This window comes from Eretmochelys imbricata, chromosome 18 (assembly GCF_965152235.1).
Source record: "Eretmochelys imbricata isolate rEreImb1 chromosome 18, rEreImb1.hap1, whole genome shotgun sequence".
NCBI lineage: Eukaryota > Metazoa > Chordata > Testudines > Cheloniidae > Eretmochelys > Eretmochelys imbricata.
The window spans coordinates 5,180,429-5,198,472 of record NC_135589.1 but is presented as its reverse complement, the minus strand read 5'-3'; the positions used below and the strand labels follow the sequence as shown (position 1 = coordinate 5,198,472).

At 50.8% G+C, this 18,044-nt stretch overlaps 1 protein-coding gene across 1 annotated transcript in view; it reads right to left on the bottom strand.

Annotated features, from left to right (window-relative positions):
- Positions 1 to 360: 360 nt before the first annotated feature.
- Positions 361 to 18,044, bottom strand: part of EPHB2 (EPH receptor B2) — a 209,041-nt gene continuing 191,357 nt past the window's right edge. The window contains exons 14-16 of the mRNA XM_077837254.1: positions 12,351 to 12,544; positions 9,689 to 9,844; positions 361 to 1,340 (exon numbers count right to left, since the gene is read on the bottom strand). Of these exons, the coding sequence (XP_077693380.1) occupies positions 1,232 to 1,340; positions 9,689 to 9,844; positions 12,351 to 12,544 (459 nt within the window). The 3' untranslated portion in view covers positions 361 to 1,231. The remainder of the gene's footprint in view (positions 1,341 to 9,688; positions 9,845 to 12,350; positions 12,545 to 18,044) is intronic.

The following is an 18,044-nucleotide window of genomic DNA, read 5'->3' as shown; positions in this document are numbered from 1 at the left end:
CACCCAGCAGCTAGAAACAGCTGTCAGGCAATGGAAATTACAAAATAACTAACAAGCAAACAGGAGGAAATGTGAATATAAAAAATCTTGCCCTTGGCGTATTGTCTAGTCAGTAAGCTGCAATTCTCCTTCCACAGGGAGAAGGTTCAAGTTCTGGAGAGATACGAAGCCTGGAAATGTCAGTTCCTTTTCATAAAAAAACCCAACCAACCAACCAACCAAAAAACAAAATCCATCCCCCAAACCACAAATTGTTGTAAACAAACAAGGTCAAAGGACAAATTTCCAAACAACGACAACAGAAAAATAAATGGACACGTCAGCATTTGTAATCAAAAACTACTACATACTGTACTTGGGAAGTCTTCTGAGAAAAGGTCATTGGCAACTAGTGAGGCGATCACTAAAAGTCTTGTGCATATGATATGTATGAGACAATGATGCCATTGGAGGGGTGGATGGGAAGACCCCCTGGAAAACGCATCACTCACTAAACCGTTCCATGTCAAGCGAAAATAAGAGCTCTAAAAAGGATTGGTTTCCCCATCCCCCATTCCTAGTGGGTTCAAGGTTCATTCTCATCTGCAGGAAAAAAGAATCTTCTTGTCTCAGTTTGTTTATTTTACAAAAATCTTCAGCTTTGCAAAAGTTTGCCACTTTTCAGATGCGCTTGGTCCATTACATGGCAAGAACTTCTCAGCTCTCTCTCTCCCTGTGATTTGCCAGCTGGGGGCTTTCGGGGATGACTGCTGGCTGCAGGATAACCCCAGAGTCACCATCCCAAGGGAGAAACGGAGGAGCGCTTCCCATGTCTTCACTTGGCTTTCATCTCCTTGACAAAGTCTCTTTGCTCCAGAGGTGTCTGAGGCCTGCTGAAGCAGCCTTGTGCAGGAAGAAAATGAAAGGATCTGCTCTTTTATCTCCCTTTGGAGACTCCTGTGGATCTCAGAGCCCTTTTCAAAAATGCCATTGCTTTATTATTATTATTTTTAAAAAATATTTCATAGTTTCCCCCCAAAATATTTGTCTTCCTTGTTCCCTTTTTCCATTGCTTAAATTCTAGAAGCTCTTGGCAACCTTTTGTTGTCAGGATGTTTCTTCCTGTTGCCATGATCCTTAGAGCAGCTGCCTGTCTCTGGTGAATGCAGAACACTCAAGAACTGGAGCTTGGACGTACAGGGGCAAAGGGGAGAAGGGCCTTGAGGAAGAGGAGTGTGAGGACGTGTGAACATCAAACCTCCACAGATTGGATCTGATTCATCTGTGCTCGCATCACTTGGATACTGTTCAGAATTTTCTTCTGATGGCCTGCTAAAGTGACCCCGACTCGCAGAATGTCCCTTTGGAATAAAAACAAATACACAATAAAGGCCAGTAAGGAACCCTGTTCAGACACAGAACAAACCCACACGCTGAACATGCATCTGCAAAGCTTTCTTGAGGAAGCTGGGAGTCTTAGGGTTGCTTCTATTAAACTATTACTACAGAAATGTAACAGGTTAAACTGGGTTTTGTCTCTCACTCAGAGCCCCGGTACTTTGTCTGTCTCTAAGTCTCTCCCTAGCCTACTTCTCCTAGCCTCTGCACTTCCTGTTAGGTAGCTGCAGTATGCCCAAGATGGTCTATGCCACACACTATATTCAGAACTGACGACTAACAGCTCATTCCCATGTTCAGAGCTCTGCAAATCACTGAACTGCAACAAATGACATGAATTTGTTGCTGATGGAAGGTGGAGGACTGACAGCCCTGGAGGATAGGTTCAGCAATGGCTATTAGCCAAGATGGTCAGGGATGCAACCCCATGCTCTGGGTGTTCCTATGCCTCTGACTGCCAGAAGCTGGGAGCGGACTACAGGGGATGGATCACTCGATAATTGCCCTGTTCTGGTCATTCCCTCTGAAGCACCTGGCACTGCCTACTGTCAGAAGACAGGACACTGGGCTAGAAGGACCACTGGTCTGAGCCAGTGTGGCTGTTCTTATGTCATCTCTCTCTCTCATCACATTTTGGTCCTTCAGTTTTCACATTAGTAACATGGGGATCATGACACTGACCTTTGTTTGCAAGGCACTTTGAGGTCTCTTTATGGAAAACATTACATTAGTATTCATGTTTATTATCGTCTGTGTATTCTGATGGGTCCCATTGCCATCACATACATGAATCTGATGGAAGCTGCCTGGGCTGTGCATCATATTGTACCTCAGCTCCATCCCAAGGGATCCTTCTCTAAGACAGCCGGGCTTTTGCTCTTTAGCGTCTCTAAGGGGAGTGCCAACAAGGATGGCAAGTTAGTGCCAATGGTGAAGATTTTGTGTGTGGGCACCCAGGACCTTCCCACTAGGACTGGGGCCAGCAGCTCATTTCACACAAGTTGCTGCATGGCTGGCTGTCGGACAGGAACCATCTGTGGTCACTGCCAAGCTGCTGCATCCCCAGTGGGGGCAAGGAGGCTCCTGTCCCCCGGCTAATCCTGCCTATTTCTCCTGGCCAGGATTTCCACGGCCTGAACCATTGGCTATTAGGGGATTGGTTTTTATCAGAAAAAGTCATGCTTGTGAATTCTATGCCTGAGGCTCTACACAAGTCCCAGGGAAGCAGGGGGCTGGCACTACAAAGGACATATTACTGTAGATGGTGAATTCCCTGTTGTAAATCAGATGCTCTCCATTTGACTGTTGTCACACCACCGCCTGGACATGTTGGGGCCAAACACGTGAGGCAAGGGACTGCAGGACCATTCCTCCAGCACAGAAGCCACGTAGGGCAGCTTGCACTGGCCCTTTGCTACCTCCAGTCACAAGCCAACGGTGAGTGGGGGCAGGAGAGCAGCCAGCTGAGCAGACTGCGCACACTCAAGCAGCCCTCTGCCTGCGCCTTCTGAGACAGCCCAATGGGGAGACTCCCAACACAGCAGTACCCAAGGCCCCAGCAGCCCTGGTATTCCCCAGACTCTCGGACAGCATCCTCTGCACTAACATCCCGAAGGAAATCTGGGATTGGTGAGTATCCGAGTGCGTGTTTGCTGAGTGAGCATCCGAGTGTGTGTTTGCTGGGAGGGCAGTTTGAAAGCCTGAGCGAGTGCCTGATTGGGTGGTAGCCTGCAGGGGGCGGGTATTAGGAGTGTCTGTTTGTTTGTTTCAGGGAAGCCTGGCTGTTTAAAAATAGCCAGAGCTCCGCGAACCAGCTGAGCGGCAGCGAACCAGCAGAGCAGGACACAGCAGGAGTTTGCCTGGGAGTTCGCCTGGGGTGAGCCCAGTGAGGCTTACATCTTGCCAGCTTCTCTGAGGAAGCTCATAGGAGGAAGGTGATATGGAGGGGGGGGGGGGTTCAGCTATTGTGACCTGCACTGGATGTGCCATGTTTGTCTTTCTTCCACAGGACAGAAGCGACTTTTTCTGTACAAAGTGCAAGCTAGTATCCATATTGGAAGAGAAGATCGAAGGTCTGGAGCAGCAGATGTCGACCCTGCGTTGCATACGAGAATCTGAGGATTTTCTGGACAAAAGTCAGGATATGCTTCTACGGGCACAAAGCTCTAAAGATTTAGAGCAGGTTGCACAGCAGAGCCAAGAGGCCAGTGAGGAAGCTTGGCAACATGTGACCTCCAGAAGAAGAAGGGGGAATGTCCAGGTAACAGCAACGCAGACACAGGTAAGTAACCGTTTTCATGTTCTCTCCACAGGTACCATTGCGGAGAGTGGACCAGATGATACGTCTGGGGGGAGAAAGCAGAAGGAGACTCCGCTGGTTGGAAGGCATGAGATGCACTGTCCTGAGGTTGGGGGTTCCACGACCACCACTCCCAAGAGAAGGAGGCGGTGGTGGTGGTCGGGGACTCTCTCCTCAGGGGGACTGAGTCATCTATCTGCCGCCCTGACGGGAAAAGAGAGAAGTCTGCTGCTTGCCAGGGGCTAAGATTTGCGATGTGACGGAAAGACTGCCGAGACTCATCAAGCCCTCAGATCGCTACCCCTTCCTGCTTCTCCACGTGGGCACCAATGATACTGCCAAGAATGACCTTGAGCGGATCACTGCGGACTACGTAGCTCTGGGAAGAAGGATAAAGGAGTTTGAGGCGCAAGTGGTCTTCTCGTCCATCCTCCCCGTGGAAGGAAAAGGCCTGGGTAGAGACTGTCGAATCGTGGAAGTCAATGAATGGCTACACGGGTGGTGTCGGAGAGAAGGCTTTGGATTCTTTGACCATGGGATGGTGTTCCATGAAGGAGGAGTGCTGGGCAGAGATGGGCTCCACCTAAAGAAGAGAGGGAAGAGCATCTTTGCGAACCTAGTGAGGAGGGCTTTAAACTAGGTTCAGCGGGGGAAGGAGACCAAAGCCCTGATGTAAGTGGGCAAGCAGGATACCGGGAGGAAGCACAGGCAGGAACGTCTGTGAGGGGAGGGCTCCTACCTCATACTGAGAATGAGGGGCGATCAGCAGGTTATCTCAAGTGCCTGTATACAAATGCACAAAGCCTTGGAAACAAGCAGGGAGAACTGGAGGTCCTGGTGATGTCAAGGAATTATGACGTGATTGGAATAACAGAGACTTGGTGGGATAACTCACATGACTGGAGTACTGTCATGGATGGTTATAAACTGTTCAGGACGGACAGGCAGGGCAGAAAAGGTGGGGGAGTAGCACTGTATGTAAGGGAGCAGTATGACTGCTCAGAGCTCAGGTACGAAACTGCAGAAAAACCTGAGAGTCTCTGGATTAAGTTTAGAAGTGTGAGCAACAAGTGTGATGTAGTGGTGGGAGTCTGCTATAGACCACCGGACCAGGGGGATCAGGTGGATGAGGCTTTCTTCTGGCAGCTCGCAGAAGCTACTAGATCGCACGCCCTGGTTCTCATGGGTGACTTTAATTTTCCTGATATCTGCTGGGACAGCAATACAGCGGTGCATAGACAATCCAGGAAGTTTTTGGAAAATGTAGGGGACAATTTCCTGGTGCAAGTGCTGGAGGAGCCAACTATGGGGGGAGCTTTTCTTGACCTGCTGCTCACAAACCGGGAAGAATTATCAGTGGAAGCAAAAGTGGATGGGAATCTGGGAGGCAGTGACCATGAGTTGGTCGAGTTCAGGATCCTGACACAGGGAAGAAAGGTAAGCAGCAGAAAACGGATCCTGGACTTCAGGAAAGCAGACTTCGACTCCCTCAGGGAACTGATGGGTAGGATCCCCTGGGGACTAACATGAAGGGGAAAGGAGTCCAGGAGAGCTGGCTGTATTTCAAGGAATCCCTATTGATGTTACAGGGACAAACCATCCCGATGTGTCGAAAGAATAGTAAATATGGCAGGCGACCAGCTTGGCTTAACGGTGAAATCCTTGCGGATCTTAAGCATAAAAAAGAAGCTTACAAGAAGTGAAAGATTGGACAAATGACCAGGGAAGAGTATAAAAATATTGCTTGGGCATGTAGGAATGAAATCAGGAGGGCCAAATCACAACTGGAGCTGCAGCTAGCAAGAGATGTTAAGAGTAACAAGAAGGGTTTCTTCAGGTATGTTGGCAACAAGAAGAAAGCCAAGGAAACTGTGGGCCCCTTACTGAATGAGGGAGGCAACCTAGTGACAGAGGATGTGGAAAAAGCTAATGTACTCAATGCTTTCTTTGCCTCTGTCTTCACAAACAAGGTCAGCTCCCAGACTGCTGCGCTGGGCAACACAGCATGGGGAGTAGGTGGCCAGCCCTCTGTGGAGAAAGAGGTGGTTAGGGAGTATTTAGAAAAGCTGGATGTGCACAAGTCCATGGGGCCGGATGCGTTGCATCCGAGAGTGCTAAAGGAATTGGTGGCTGTGATTGCAGAGCCATTGGCCATTATCTTTGAAAACTCGTGGCAAACGGGGGAAGTCCCGGATGACTGGAAAAAGGCTAATGTGGTGCCAATCTTTAAAAAAGGGAAGAAGGAGGATCCTGGGAATTACAGGCCAGTCAGCCTCACCTCAGTCCCCGGAAAAATCATGCAGCAGGTCCTCAAGGAATCTCTCCTGAAGCACTTACACAAGAGGAAAGTGATCAGGAACAGTCAGCATGGATTCACCAAGGGAAGGTCATGCCTGACTAATCTAATCGCCTTCTATGATGAGATTACTGGTTCTGTGGATGAAGGGAAAGCAGTGGATGTATTGTTTCTTGACTTTAGCAAAGCTTTCGACACGGTCTCCCACAGTATTCTTGTCAGCAAGTTAAAGAAGTATGGGCTGGATGAATGCACTATAAGGTGGGTAGAAAGTTGGCTAGATTGTCGGGCTCAACGGGTAGTGATCAATGGCTCCATGTCTAGTTGGCAGCCGGTATCAAGTGGAGGGGCCCAAGGGTCGGTCCTGGGGCCGGTTTTGTTCAATATCTTCATAAATGATCTGGAGGATGGTATGGATTGCACTCTCAGCAAATTTGCGGATGATACTAAACTAGGAGGAGTGGTAGATACGGTGGCAGGTAGGGATAGGATACAGAGCAACCTAGACAAATTGGAGCATTGGGCCAAAAGAAATCTGATGAGGTTCAACAAGGATAAGTGCAGGGTCCTGCACTTAGGATGGAAGAATCCAATGCACCGCTACAGACTAGGGACCGAATGGCTTGGCAGCAGTTCTGCGGAAAAGGACCTAGGGGTGACAGTGGATGAGAAGCTGGATATGAGTCAGTGTGCCCTTGTTGCCAAGAAGGCCAATGGCATTTTGGGATGTATAAGTAGGGGCATAGCGAGTGGATCGAGGGACCTGATCGTCCCCCTCTATTCGACATTGGTGAGGCCTCATCTGGAGTACTGTGTCCAGTTTTGGGCCCCACACTACAAGAAGGATGTGGATAAATTGGAGAGAGTCCAGCGAAGGGCAACAAAAATGATTAGGGGTCTGGAACACATGACTTACGAGGAGAGGCTGAGGAAACTGGGATTGTTTAGTCTGCAGAAGAGAAGAATGAGGGGGGATTTGATAGCTGCTTTCAACTACCTGAGAGGTGGTTCCAAAGAGGATGGTTCTAGACTATTCTCAGTGGTAGAAGAGGACAGGACAAGGAGTAATGGTCTCAAGTTGCAGCTGGGGAGATTTAGGTTGGATATTAGGAAAAACTTTTTCACTAGGAGGGTGGTGAAACACTGGAATGCGTTACCTAGGGAGGTGGTAGAATCTCCTTCCTTAGAAGTTTTTAAGGTCAGGCTTGACAAAGCCCCGGCTGGGATGATTTAATTGGGGATTGGTCTGCTTTGAGCAGGGGGTTGGACAAGATGATTTCCTGAGGTCCCTTCCAACCCTGATATTCTATGATTCTATGACTTCTGGGTGCTGGCTCTGCATGGACCTTCCCTCCCTTCCTGCACAGACAGATACCGCTCAGACTCCCAGCACCCTTTACTGCACCACAAGATCCAAAACAGGCATCTCTAAAACCCTCAGCTCCCAGCCTCCCCAGTCTTTGCAGGGTGGGGCAGCCTTTCCTGGAGCCATGGGATCTGGAAGTGCAGGCCCCCCCAGCAACCTGGCAGGCAGGCTGCTGAGGACCCAGGAGGCGAACCTGGTGGGGAACTCGGCAGCTTTCAAAACCTGCCTGGGCAAAGTCAGAACTTTGGAAAAACTGAACCATCCCCAAGAAACGTTTCAAATCCACTGACTCAGCAACCAGCTCTGTATACAGTCATCTGCAGCTTCTCAGCCCAGAATCATAGTATCATAGAATCATAGAATATCAGGGTTGGAAGGGACCTCAGGAGGTCATCTAGTCCAACCCCCTGCTCAAAGCAGGACCAATCCCCAATTAAATCATCCCAGCCAGGGCTTTGTCAAGCCTGACCTTAAAAGCTTCTAAGGAAGGAGATTCTACCACCCCCCTAGGTAATGCATTCCAGTGTTTCACCACCCTCTTAGTGAAAAAGTTTTTCCTAATATCCAACCTAAATCTCCCCAACTGCAACTTGAGACCATTACTCCTTGTCCTGTCCTCTTCTACCACTGAGAATAGTCTAGATCCATCCTCTTTGGCACCCCCTTTCAGGTAGTTGAAAGCAGCTATCAAATCCCCCCTCATTCTTCTCTTTTGCAGACTAAACAATCCCAGTTCCCTCAGCCTCTCCTCATAACTCATGTGTTCCAGACCCCTAATAATTTTTGTTGCCCTTCGCTGGACTCTCTCCAATTTATCCACATCCTTCTTGTAGTGTGGGGCCCAAAACTGGACACAGTACTCCAGATGAGGCCTCACCAATGTCGAATAGAGGGAGACGATCACGTCCCTCGATCTGCTGGCAATGCCCCTACGTATACATCCCAAAATGCCATTGGCCTTCTTGGCAACAAGGGCACACGGTTGACTCATATCCAGCTTCTCGTCCACTGTCACCCCTAGGTCCTTTTCCGCAGAACTGCTGCCGAGCCATTCGGTCCCTAGTCTGTAGCTGTGCATTGGGTTCTTCCGTCCTAAGTGCAGGACCCTGCACTTATCCTTATTGAACCTCATCAGATTTCTTTTGGCCCAGTCAGAGACTTGGAGAAGGCTGAATTTGGGTATGTTTTTATTGGAAACACTGCAACCCCCAGTCACCTGTTTGGCAGAGCTGTGGGGTCACAGTGCTGACATTGTGTTCCCCAGCTTGTGTACCAGTGCTTCTTCCCTACCCAGAGCCTCCCTCTCGCCCTCCTTCAGTTGCTCTGATTGTCCTAGGGCACCTGTTACTGTCATTTCTAAGCTCAGCCTGTAGGCTTCATAAGCCACCTCTAGCAGTCGTGGAGCTGCTGTGGATACATGGACACGTTCAGAACGGTCCCATAGATATTTCCAGGTGAAGAACAAAACAAAAAACCCCCAAACAGAAAAGGTCAGTTTGGCTGTTTGGCTGAATGGGTTTCGATTGACCATCAGCTGTATGTGTGCTCACCTGAAGGCTGCCCTGCCCCAGACCCATAAGAAAACAAAGCATTCCAGTGCTTACAGACAGCCTTACCGCATGGGTCATTAATTCCACTGTCTTGGCAGGGCTTCCAAAGTTTGATGCACCTGGCCACAAATCTTTTAATAGACACATCGAGGCCCTAAGGGATTCCAGCAGCCCGCAGCCCACTGGAGCTGGCATTTCAGCAGCCTGCTCATCTCTGGAGAGCCTGCTATATTGTTGTTACTGTTGGATGGGGGTGGGGGGCATACCATTGTTTCAGATGTGTGCAGGGTTATTTGGAATGAACGGGATACCATCCTGGCTCTCAGAGTCCTTCTTCAGGGAGCGACTTGTATGCAATATGCAAATCTTGTCAGCAATGAATCCATTAGGACCATGGCGTCCCAAAGTGCCCCCTAGTGGCAGAAGAACTGCCTTGTGCCCGCCTGTAATGTTTACTGTTCCCCCTTGATATTGTTGTGCTAATTACGGGGTTTGGAGAACCCCATGCAGAACTGCATCTTCATAGGAGGGAGAAAACCAATTGGATAGCATGGAGATGAACGGTGTAGAAATATCTAGTAGACAGATACTCAGCCCATGGATTAATGAGGAAAAGCAGGAATAGAAAAGATTAGAAATGATTGGGGGGGTTGTTTTCTTTTTCTGGCAAAAAATTATTAATATTGCGTAACGATAAGATTAATATAAAGCTCAGAAACCTCAAATCTGATAATGGCCAATTGTTGCAAGAATCCTGAGGTCTTTGCGTCTGGTTTGTAACCACTGCTATTGGCACTTACTCCATGGTCATCTGTGACACCACATCAAAGGTGGCAAAGCCGGCACTGGCAAAGCTCTCCTTGTACTGGCCCATCTTGATGGCATCCAGCCATTCATCCACTGTGTTGAAACTGGTGTAATCAGGGATTGTGCGGTCCAGTAAAGGGAGGTTAATCCTGAAAAAGAGAGACCGAAAATGAGCAGAAGTTAGTGGCAGCCTGTGAGGGGCTTTCTTTACCCTTTGTTGGCTGTGGAAGGTGGGGCAAACCCTGGAATGCCCCTGCAGCAAGTTCATTCATCATCTGTCCCTGTGTAGATGACTTTACCCAAGCGTGGACCAACAGTACAGAAAGCTGTGGGGCTGGATAAAATGTTACCCTTCCCTTCCCCTTAGCAGCTCAAATTTAGATCTATCATGGGGAACAAATATTTAACAATGGCCTCTTGAATCTAGCAGAGAACGATATACCACGATGAAACATAATGGCTGGAAGTTGAAGCTAGAACAATTCAGACTGGATATAAGGTGTAACAGTGAGACTAATTAACCCCCACTGGAACAATTTACCAGGGGTTATGGTGAATTCTTCATCACTGACCCTTTTAAAATCAAGACTGGATTTTTTTCTACATGATATGCTCTAGGAATTATTTTGGCAATGACCTATGATCTGTGTTACACAGAGGGTCAGAGAAGATGATCACAGTGGTCTCTTCTGGCCTTGGAATAGATAACTCTATTAATCTAAGCATATGATGGGGATCTGAGTGCTATCCCCAGTTCTATCCCTGATTTACTATGTGGTCGTGAGTACATTGCGTCCCTTCTCTTTCTCAATTTCCCCATCTGTGAAATGGGGACACTATCCCTTGTGGGGGAGGGATAGCTCAGTGGTTTGAGCATTGGCCTGCTAAATGCAGGGTTGTGAGTTCAATCCTTGAGGGGGCCATTTAGGGATCTGGGGCAAAAATTGAGGATTGGTCCTGCTTTGAGCAGGGGGTTGGACAAGATGATCTCCTGAGGTCCCTTCCAACCCTGATATTCTATGATGGCACCAGTCTTTTGGGGAGGCACGGATAGCTCAATGGTTTGAGCATTGGCCTGCTAAACCCAGGGTTGTGAGTTCAATCCTTGAGGGGGCCATTTGGGATCTGGGGCAAAAATTGGGGATTGGTCCTGCTTTGAGCAGGGGGTTGGACTAGATGACCTCCTGAGGTCCCTTCCAACCCTGATGTTCTATGATTCTATAATACTGAACTCCAGGGGGTGGGGTTGAGAGGCATGTCTGCACAGGGCTCTGGGGAGCTCAGCTCAGAGATGCAGTAGAAATTAATAGAATTGTTGTACCCCTAAAGGGGATCCCTAGTTTTAGTTGTAACAAAGCAGACCTGTGAGGATAACAATTCATAATGACAAGTCAGTAGCATCTGCAAAGTCACTCACATACTACTGCCTACCCACACTTCCGTCTCCCGTCTACACAATATCTTGTGGCTCCAGCACCCTCTTTCTAGCTCTTCACAGATGTATTTGTCAGAGCAGCAAGGCTGCACTTGACTGTATGCTGGTGCCAGCCCGCACTGCTAGCCGTTTGGCCGCGCCTGCGTTTAAGCAAGCTCCCTCCAGGGCCAATCACTAATGAGGACGAATGTTGCAGGGCTGCAGATGTCCTCAGCTCATTAAAATCTGCCTTGTCTCAGGGCTCACTCCCTTTGGTTTGCTCTTAGAAGGGGCCAAGTGCCTGTGAAGTTCGTATTGTTACTGACAAACAGATCTGCCTGGGAAGCGCCAAAGTCTGTTTGCTCCTTCAGGGAGCCTGGTGAGGTTAAGTGGCTAGATGGCTACGAGGAGGGCTAGCCAAGCACTTCCTCCCAGGGATGGGAGCTGGGGGCTCTTGGGGCACAGGAAAGAAAGAAAAAACAAAAGTAAGGGAGCTGCAGAAGTCCCAAATAGTGGCTGGGATGCTCTAGCTCCTTGACTGAACCAGCTCAGGTTTCCTCCTGGTTCTGACCCAGCACAGAGCTCTGGGCCAACCTCTCTCTCCTCCCCAAGCAAGACACCCAGCCCCAGTACCAGCTATTCCCTCATGACACAAAATCAGAGTTGGGAAAGTTCGGTTATTTCTGTAAAAGAAACGAATCCTCCCTTTTCCTTTTCAGCTTTTTGCAAACCCACCCTGTTATCAATGGCCTTTCGTCCGACACCGGGGCCGTGACAGGTTGAAAAGGCAGCCCACTGTCACAAATAGTATCTGGATTTCTGACACTGTCTCCTCCCCAGGATATCTTCTACACATGCTCACCAGGAACTCGAGCCATGTAATGGATCCATTACTTGGCAAAGGTCAATGTCTGAACTAGAACCTGGGTCCTTGGTTTTCTAAGAGAACTTAAAAATGCTGCCCAGTGAGCTGAAGCCTGTAGAAACCTCTTTGTATTCTCCCAGTTTTCTTTGTAACGCATGGCTCGGGACATGTTACAGAGGAGGACATACGCACTGTTAATCCCGACCAAACGGAGGTGCCTCCGCTCCAACCATCGGAAGGCACCGCTACCTGTAAATAATGGAAATGCCCAGGCATACCTTCAGATTTCACAGTCTGGTGTGGACATTGATGGTACCTGGCATTGATGGAGCTCAGTTTGAAAGAGACGCTCAGAGGCGACAGAAGAGATACCTACCCGGAGGAGAGGGGTGCCATGGCTTTCAGGCTATTGGGGTTTCGGATCATTTTGTCTAACGTGTTGACAATCTGCCCGAATTTGGGCCTGTGGTTCCGGTCCTTCTGCCAGCAGTCAAGCATTAACTGGTGCAAGGCATTGGGGCAGTCCATGGGAGGGGGCAGCCGATAATCCTGCTCTATTGCATTTATCACCTGCAAGAGAAACCGCAGTGACAAGGTCAATGCAGTGGGAGTAGCAAGGAGGAGTGGGACAGCGCAAGTATCGTGTGCCAAAGCAGTGCCCGCTGAATTCGCATTGTTCATCATCTCGTCTTCAGGGAGTACCGGGCATGGACAACCTTAGACCACAGGGGCTGGGTCCCTCTGTCGCACTGAATCACTGGTGACATACCTCTGCAAGCATAGGCAGGTCAGTTATTTTTATGGTAGTGACACCCACAGTGGGAAGGAAACACCTGGTTTGCTCCCTGGCCCCATCCATGGAATGGAGCCTGAGGGGCAGACCTGGGTTACTAATGGGGCAGCTCTGCCACATGTCCCCTCCCCACTGGCAGTGTTCTCTGATCCCTCCATTCTAATGGTCCCCGGCCTTTCTGTGCACTGGTGCCATTTAATCAGATGGGGCTGTACTGACCACGGCCTCCCAGGCAGCTGTGTGTACTTAGGGTATGTCTACACTGCAGCTCGACACCCATGGCTGCCCCATGCCAGCCGACTCAGGGATGCAGGGCTGGCTTGCGGGGCTCAGGCTTCGGGGCTCAGACTTCCAGGGCCAGACTCCTCAGAGATGGGAGGGTCCTAGAGCCAGGGCTGCAGCCTGAGCCTGGCAGTCTCCACTGCAATGAAAGAGCCCTGCAGCCCAAGCCCAAGTCAGCTGGCACAGGCCAGCCGCAGGCTTTTATTTGCAGTGCAGACACACCCTGAGCCAGGTCCACACCACTGCCCCGACTGCAGGAGCAACCTAAGCTCCAGCATGGATAACAGAATGGGGAGGGAAAGGCAGCAGGGTCACCCATGGAGCGGAGGCTAGAAAACCTTTCACAAAAGCCTGCAAGAAAACAGCTGGCATATAGACTTGTGCTGGCATATAGACTCGTGCTTAGGAGCTGCTGCTCGGTTGCCTCTTTGGCTTCTCTATGCCCCCATGTATGCCTGGGGGATGCTGGCCTCTCCATGCATACAGTACCTACATGCATCCTCACGCCCAGTAGGGCTTCCCCTAGGAACATCCTGCCCCTTTCCTTTGCCACCATTAACAGTGTCTGGCCCGTGCAGCTGCCGCCCTGGCCAGAGTGATGCGGGTGCATCAGAGTCAGGAGGCTGTTCGAATGTGGTATGGTCTGTTCAGAGGGCAGCCTGTTCCTCACACAGAGCCACGCAGCGAGGAAGGCTTCTGGGAAGCTCTCTTGTCATCCCCCTGGGCATCCCCTGGGTTGTGCCCTGGGGCACAGAACTAGCTGGTCGCCAGCGCGACAGAAAGAGGAGACAAAGCGGTGGGCACTTCAGAGCAGGCTGCTCTGGCTCCAGACAAGAGCCCCTTGTGCCGACTAAATGAAATGTCAGAGTCTCAGAGACTGCAGTCAGCTACGGCACTTGCCTAGCAATGAGAGAGAAGGAAGAGCTCACCCCAGAGAAGGTGGCAATGCAAAGGTCACACACGTAACCCTAAGGATTGCTTAGCTACATGAGAACAGCAAGTCACCATATACAATGCAGTACAATATAGTGCAACTCATTCCCTGCTGTGGAGAGAGACCCTGAATGAGAACAACACGGATACAATGAGTCAGGATTCGGGCAGAACCGTGTGGGGAGCGCAGAACTGGAATAGCAGCGGAAGGTGGGAGATCAAGTCCAAGGTATAGGGTCAAATACGTGTGTGCATGTACCGACCTGTAATGTGAGGCTTGGAAGAGCAGGGGGCTGCCAGTCATAACTGAGGGGCATTGGCAGAGCTGAGGGTGTGCAAAGGGAATCCAGAGCTGGAATAGCAGGTGGGCTACTGGTCAGGATGGAGGGGTACCACGGAGCCGCACATCTCTGCGTTGAGCCAAGGACTGGAATCGCGGGGGGCTGCCAATCAGCACTGAGGGACATTGGCAGAGCCCAGGGCTGGGTGCAGGGTGGTGCTGAGGTGCAGTGACAAAGCTGCGTGCAGGGAGAGCTCTGCGCTCACTACAATGCTGCTGGGACATGCCCACATCCTCACAAGTGCTAAACTGTGTCTGGATCCCACAAGCCCCTCGCCCACCATTCCAAGCAGCAGCACTGGCCAGTGAGGATGTGCCCCGCTCAGCCTTTCCGGGCCTAACCTGAGGAATCGCTAGTGTGCTTTGTGCGGCTCTCGGCTCCTGGTCAAGGGCTGGAGAAAACCCTCTCCTGAGAGATGTGAACTGTCCCCTCTCCCTGCTCTTTCTCCGGCTGGCAGATCTATCCAAGACAGAAAGGAGGGAAGGGGGCGCACAGGGGGAGTGGGGCTGGGGACAGTCATCACACAGGCATCAGGATCTTGGATCTGGCATTGACCCAGCAAATCCCCACCTACCCAGCTGCCAGCCCTGAGCTCTCTGCCTCACCTCCTCTTCCTGGCTCCTTCCGACTCTCACACCCTGGACTCAGGAGGCTAATCTGCAGTGGGAAGTTTTGGGTCCAAGGTCACGTCTGACCAGACAGACACTAACTCGCACACTCTACAGCGAGGTGGCTAGGGCGCTGGCCTGGGATGTGGCAGACCCAGCTCCAAAGGCCTAAACTCTTCCCAGTTCAGAGCTGAGTTTTTGTCACAGATTATACTGAGTTGGGCTGAACAAGGACTCAAGCCTTGGTCTCCCACATGCAAGACCAGTGCCCTAACCACAAGGCTATAGCCTGGTCAGAAGTGAGCCACCTCTGACTGCCAGAAGCTGGGCCTGGACGACAGGGATTCGATCACTCGATAATTGCCCTGTTCTGTTCATTCCCTCTGAAGCACTTGGCATTGGCCACTGTCAGAGACAGGATACTGGGTTAGATGGACCATTGGTCTGACCCAGTAGGGCCATTATTAAGTTTTTATAGAGCTCTGGACTGGTGAAAACTGACATGCCTCTGAAAAATGTTTTGGCTTTGTCAAAAATATTCCAACCACCTCTGCGCCCGTCCCTCAGCAGGTGAGAGAAGGGGGAGGGAGCTGGGGTCTCTCTCCCTGAGAAGGAGGGCGGTGGCCTCCAGATATAACGGAGTTCTTGTGAGCACCTACACCTACATTCCTACGCACCCGCCAGGGAGAGGGAAATGCTGGGCACAGAAGGATGCGTTGGATCGGTGCAGTTGGACGTCGGTTACGCTAGTGTTAACTAGGAAGCCATTTGCAAACACCCGTTTACCATGCCTGACTTATGAACAATGCTACATATCCTTAAGTGCCACTTGCTGGTGCTCTTTCTATTAGCTAATTACACATTCACAAATCTACAGATAACCCTCCTTCATAGAGCACTCCTGGGACACCCCAAAGGGGTGGAATTTGGTGAACTATTCTGTCTGGAAGAGAGGAACTGTGGGAGTGGCTGCATTTCCACGACGAGGAGGTGTAAATCACAGCTATGTCCCTGCACTGAGATAAGGGGGCAGAGCACAGGGGAATCTCCAGGTCCCAGAGTAAGTGACACACACATTTGGGGCCTCCATCTTGCACTAATGCCTGTTTGCCCCCCAAGGATGGAAACAGCTGACTGCACACAACAGTCTTCCGTCACCAGCCAGAACCATGCCCAGCTCGTGGAGAGCGCAGGATACAAGAATGGCCTGGGAGGAAAGGCTCTGAAAATGGGCTCTAGCAGGGAAAGGACGGGTCGGGGGCTCTCACAGAAGGGTGTCTGAGTCCTGAGGCTTGCTGCGAGGGAATGTCCCAGGCAACAAGGCCTTTACAGTGCAGAATGTTTCCATTCTCCGGTGCTCTGTGCAGGGGCTCTCCTGATCTTCACCGTCATTGCCTGATAGTGACTGTCCCCAGCTGTGGATCCTTCACAAGGCAGAGCCTTACCGCTAAGACCATGCTAGTTCCATGGAGCTGATGGGTTTCAATGGAGGGTTAGACTCTGCTGCACCTCCCAAGAGGGAAGAAGGGGCAAGGTGGCTGTGAGGGGGTTTAAGGTAAAAGGAGTGGTGGAGTCGTCTGGGCCAAGAAGGCCTGGCCCTCAGCAGCTGCCTGGCATGCTCCCTAGGGAGGACCTGCTTATAAAGGGAGCTCCGGCAGGGGGAGGAGAGTCTGGCTGCAGCTGCTGAGGCAGAGCAATCTACAGGGGAAGGGTAGGGTTGCCAACTTTCTAACTGCACAAAACCAAATGCCCTCGCCCCGCCCCTTCTCAGAGGCCCTGCACCCACTCCCTCCATCCCCCCTCCCTCCATCGCTTGCCCTCCCTCATCCTCACTCACTTTCACTGGGCTGGGGCAGGGGGTTGGTATGCGGGAGGGGGTGAGGACTCCGGGGTGGGGCTGGGGATGTAGGGTTTGGGTTATAGGAGGGGGCTCTGGACTGGGACCAAGGGATTCAGAGTGTGGGAATGGGCTCACAGCTGGGGTAGAGGGTTGGGGTGTGGGAGGGTGTGCAGGCTCTGGCTGGAGATGTGGGGTCTGAGGTGGGGCCAGGGATGAGGGGTTTGGGGTGCAGGTGAAGGCTGGGACTGAGGGGTTTGGAGTGCGGGAACAGGGGGTTGGGGCAGGGGGTTGGGGTGTGGCCTCTGAGGTGGGGCTAGGAATGAGGGGTTAGGGGTGCAGGAAAGAATCATACAATATCAGGGTTGGAAGGGACCCCTGAACGTCATCTAGTCCAACCCCCTGCTTGAAGCAGGACCAATTCCCAGTTAAATCATCCCAGCCAGGGCTTTGTCAAGCCTGACCTTAAAAACCTCTAAGGAAGGAGATTCAACCACCTCCCTAGGTAACGCATTCCAGTGTTTCACCACCCTCTTAGTGAAAAAGTTTTTCCTAATATCCAATCTAAACCTCCCCCACTGCAACTTGAGACCATTACTCCTCGTTCTGTCATCTGCTACCATTGAGAACAGTCTAGAGCCATCCGCTTTGGAACCCCCTTTCAGGTAGTTGAAAGCAGCTACCAAATCCCCCCTCATTCTTCTCTTCTGCAGACTAAACAATCCCAGCTCCCTCAGCCTCTCCTCATAAATCAGGTGTTCTAGACCTCTAATCATTTTTGTTGCCCTTCGCTGGACTCTCTCCAATTTATCCACATCCTTCTTGTAGTGTGGGGCCCGAAACTGGACACAGTACTCCAGATCAGGCCTCACCAATGTCGAATAGAGGGGAACGATCACGTCCCTCGATCTGCTCGCTATGCCCCTACTTATACATCCCAAAATGCCATTGGCCTTCTTGGCAACAAGGGCACACTGTTGACTCATATCCAGCTTCTCGTCCACTGTCACCCCTAGGTCCTTTTCTGCAGACCTGCTGCCTAGCCATTCGGTCCCTAGTCTGTAGCGGTGCATTGGATTCTTCCATCCTAAGTGCAGGACCCTGCACTTATCCTTATTGAACCTCATCAGATTTCTTTTGGCCCAATCCTCCAATTTGTCTAGGTCCTTCTGTATCCTATCCCTCCCCTCCAGCGTATCTACCACTCCTCCCAGTTTAGTATCATCCGCAAATTTGCTGAGAGTGCAATCCACACCATCCTCCAGATCATTTATGA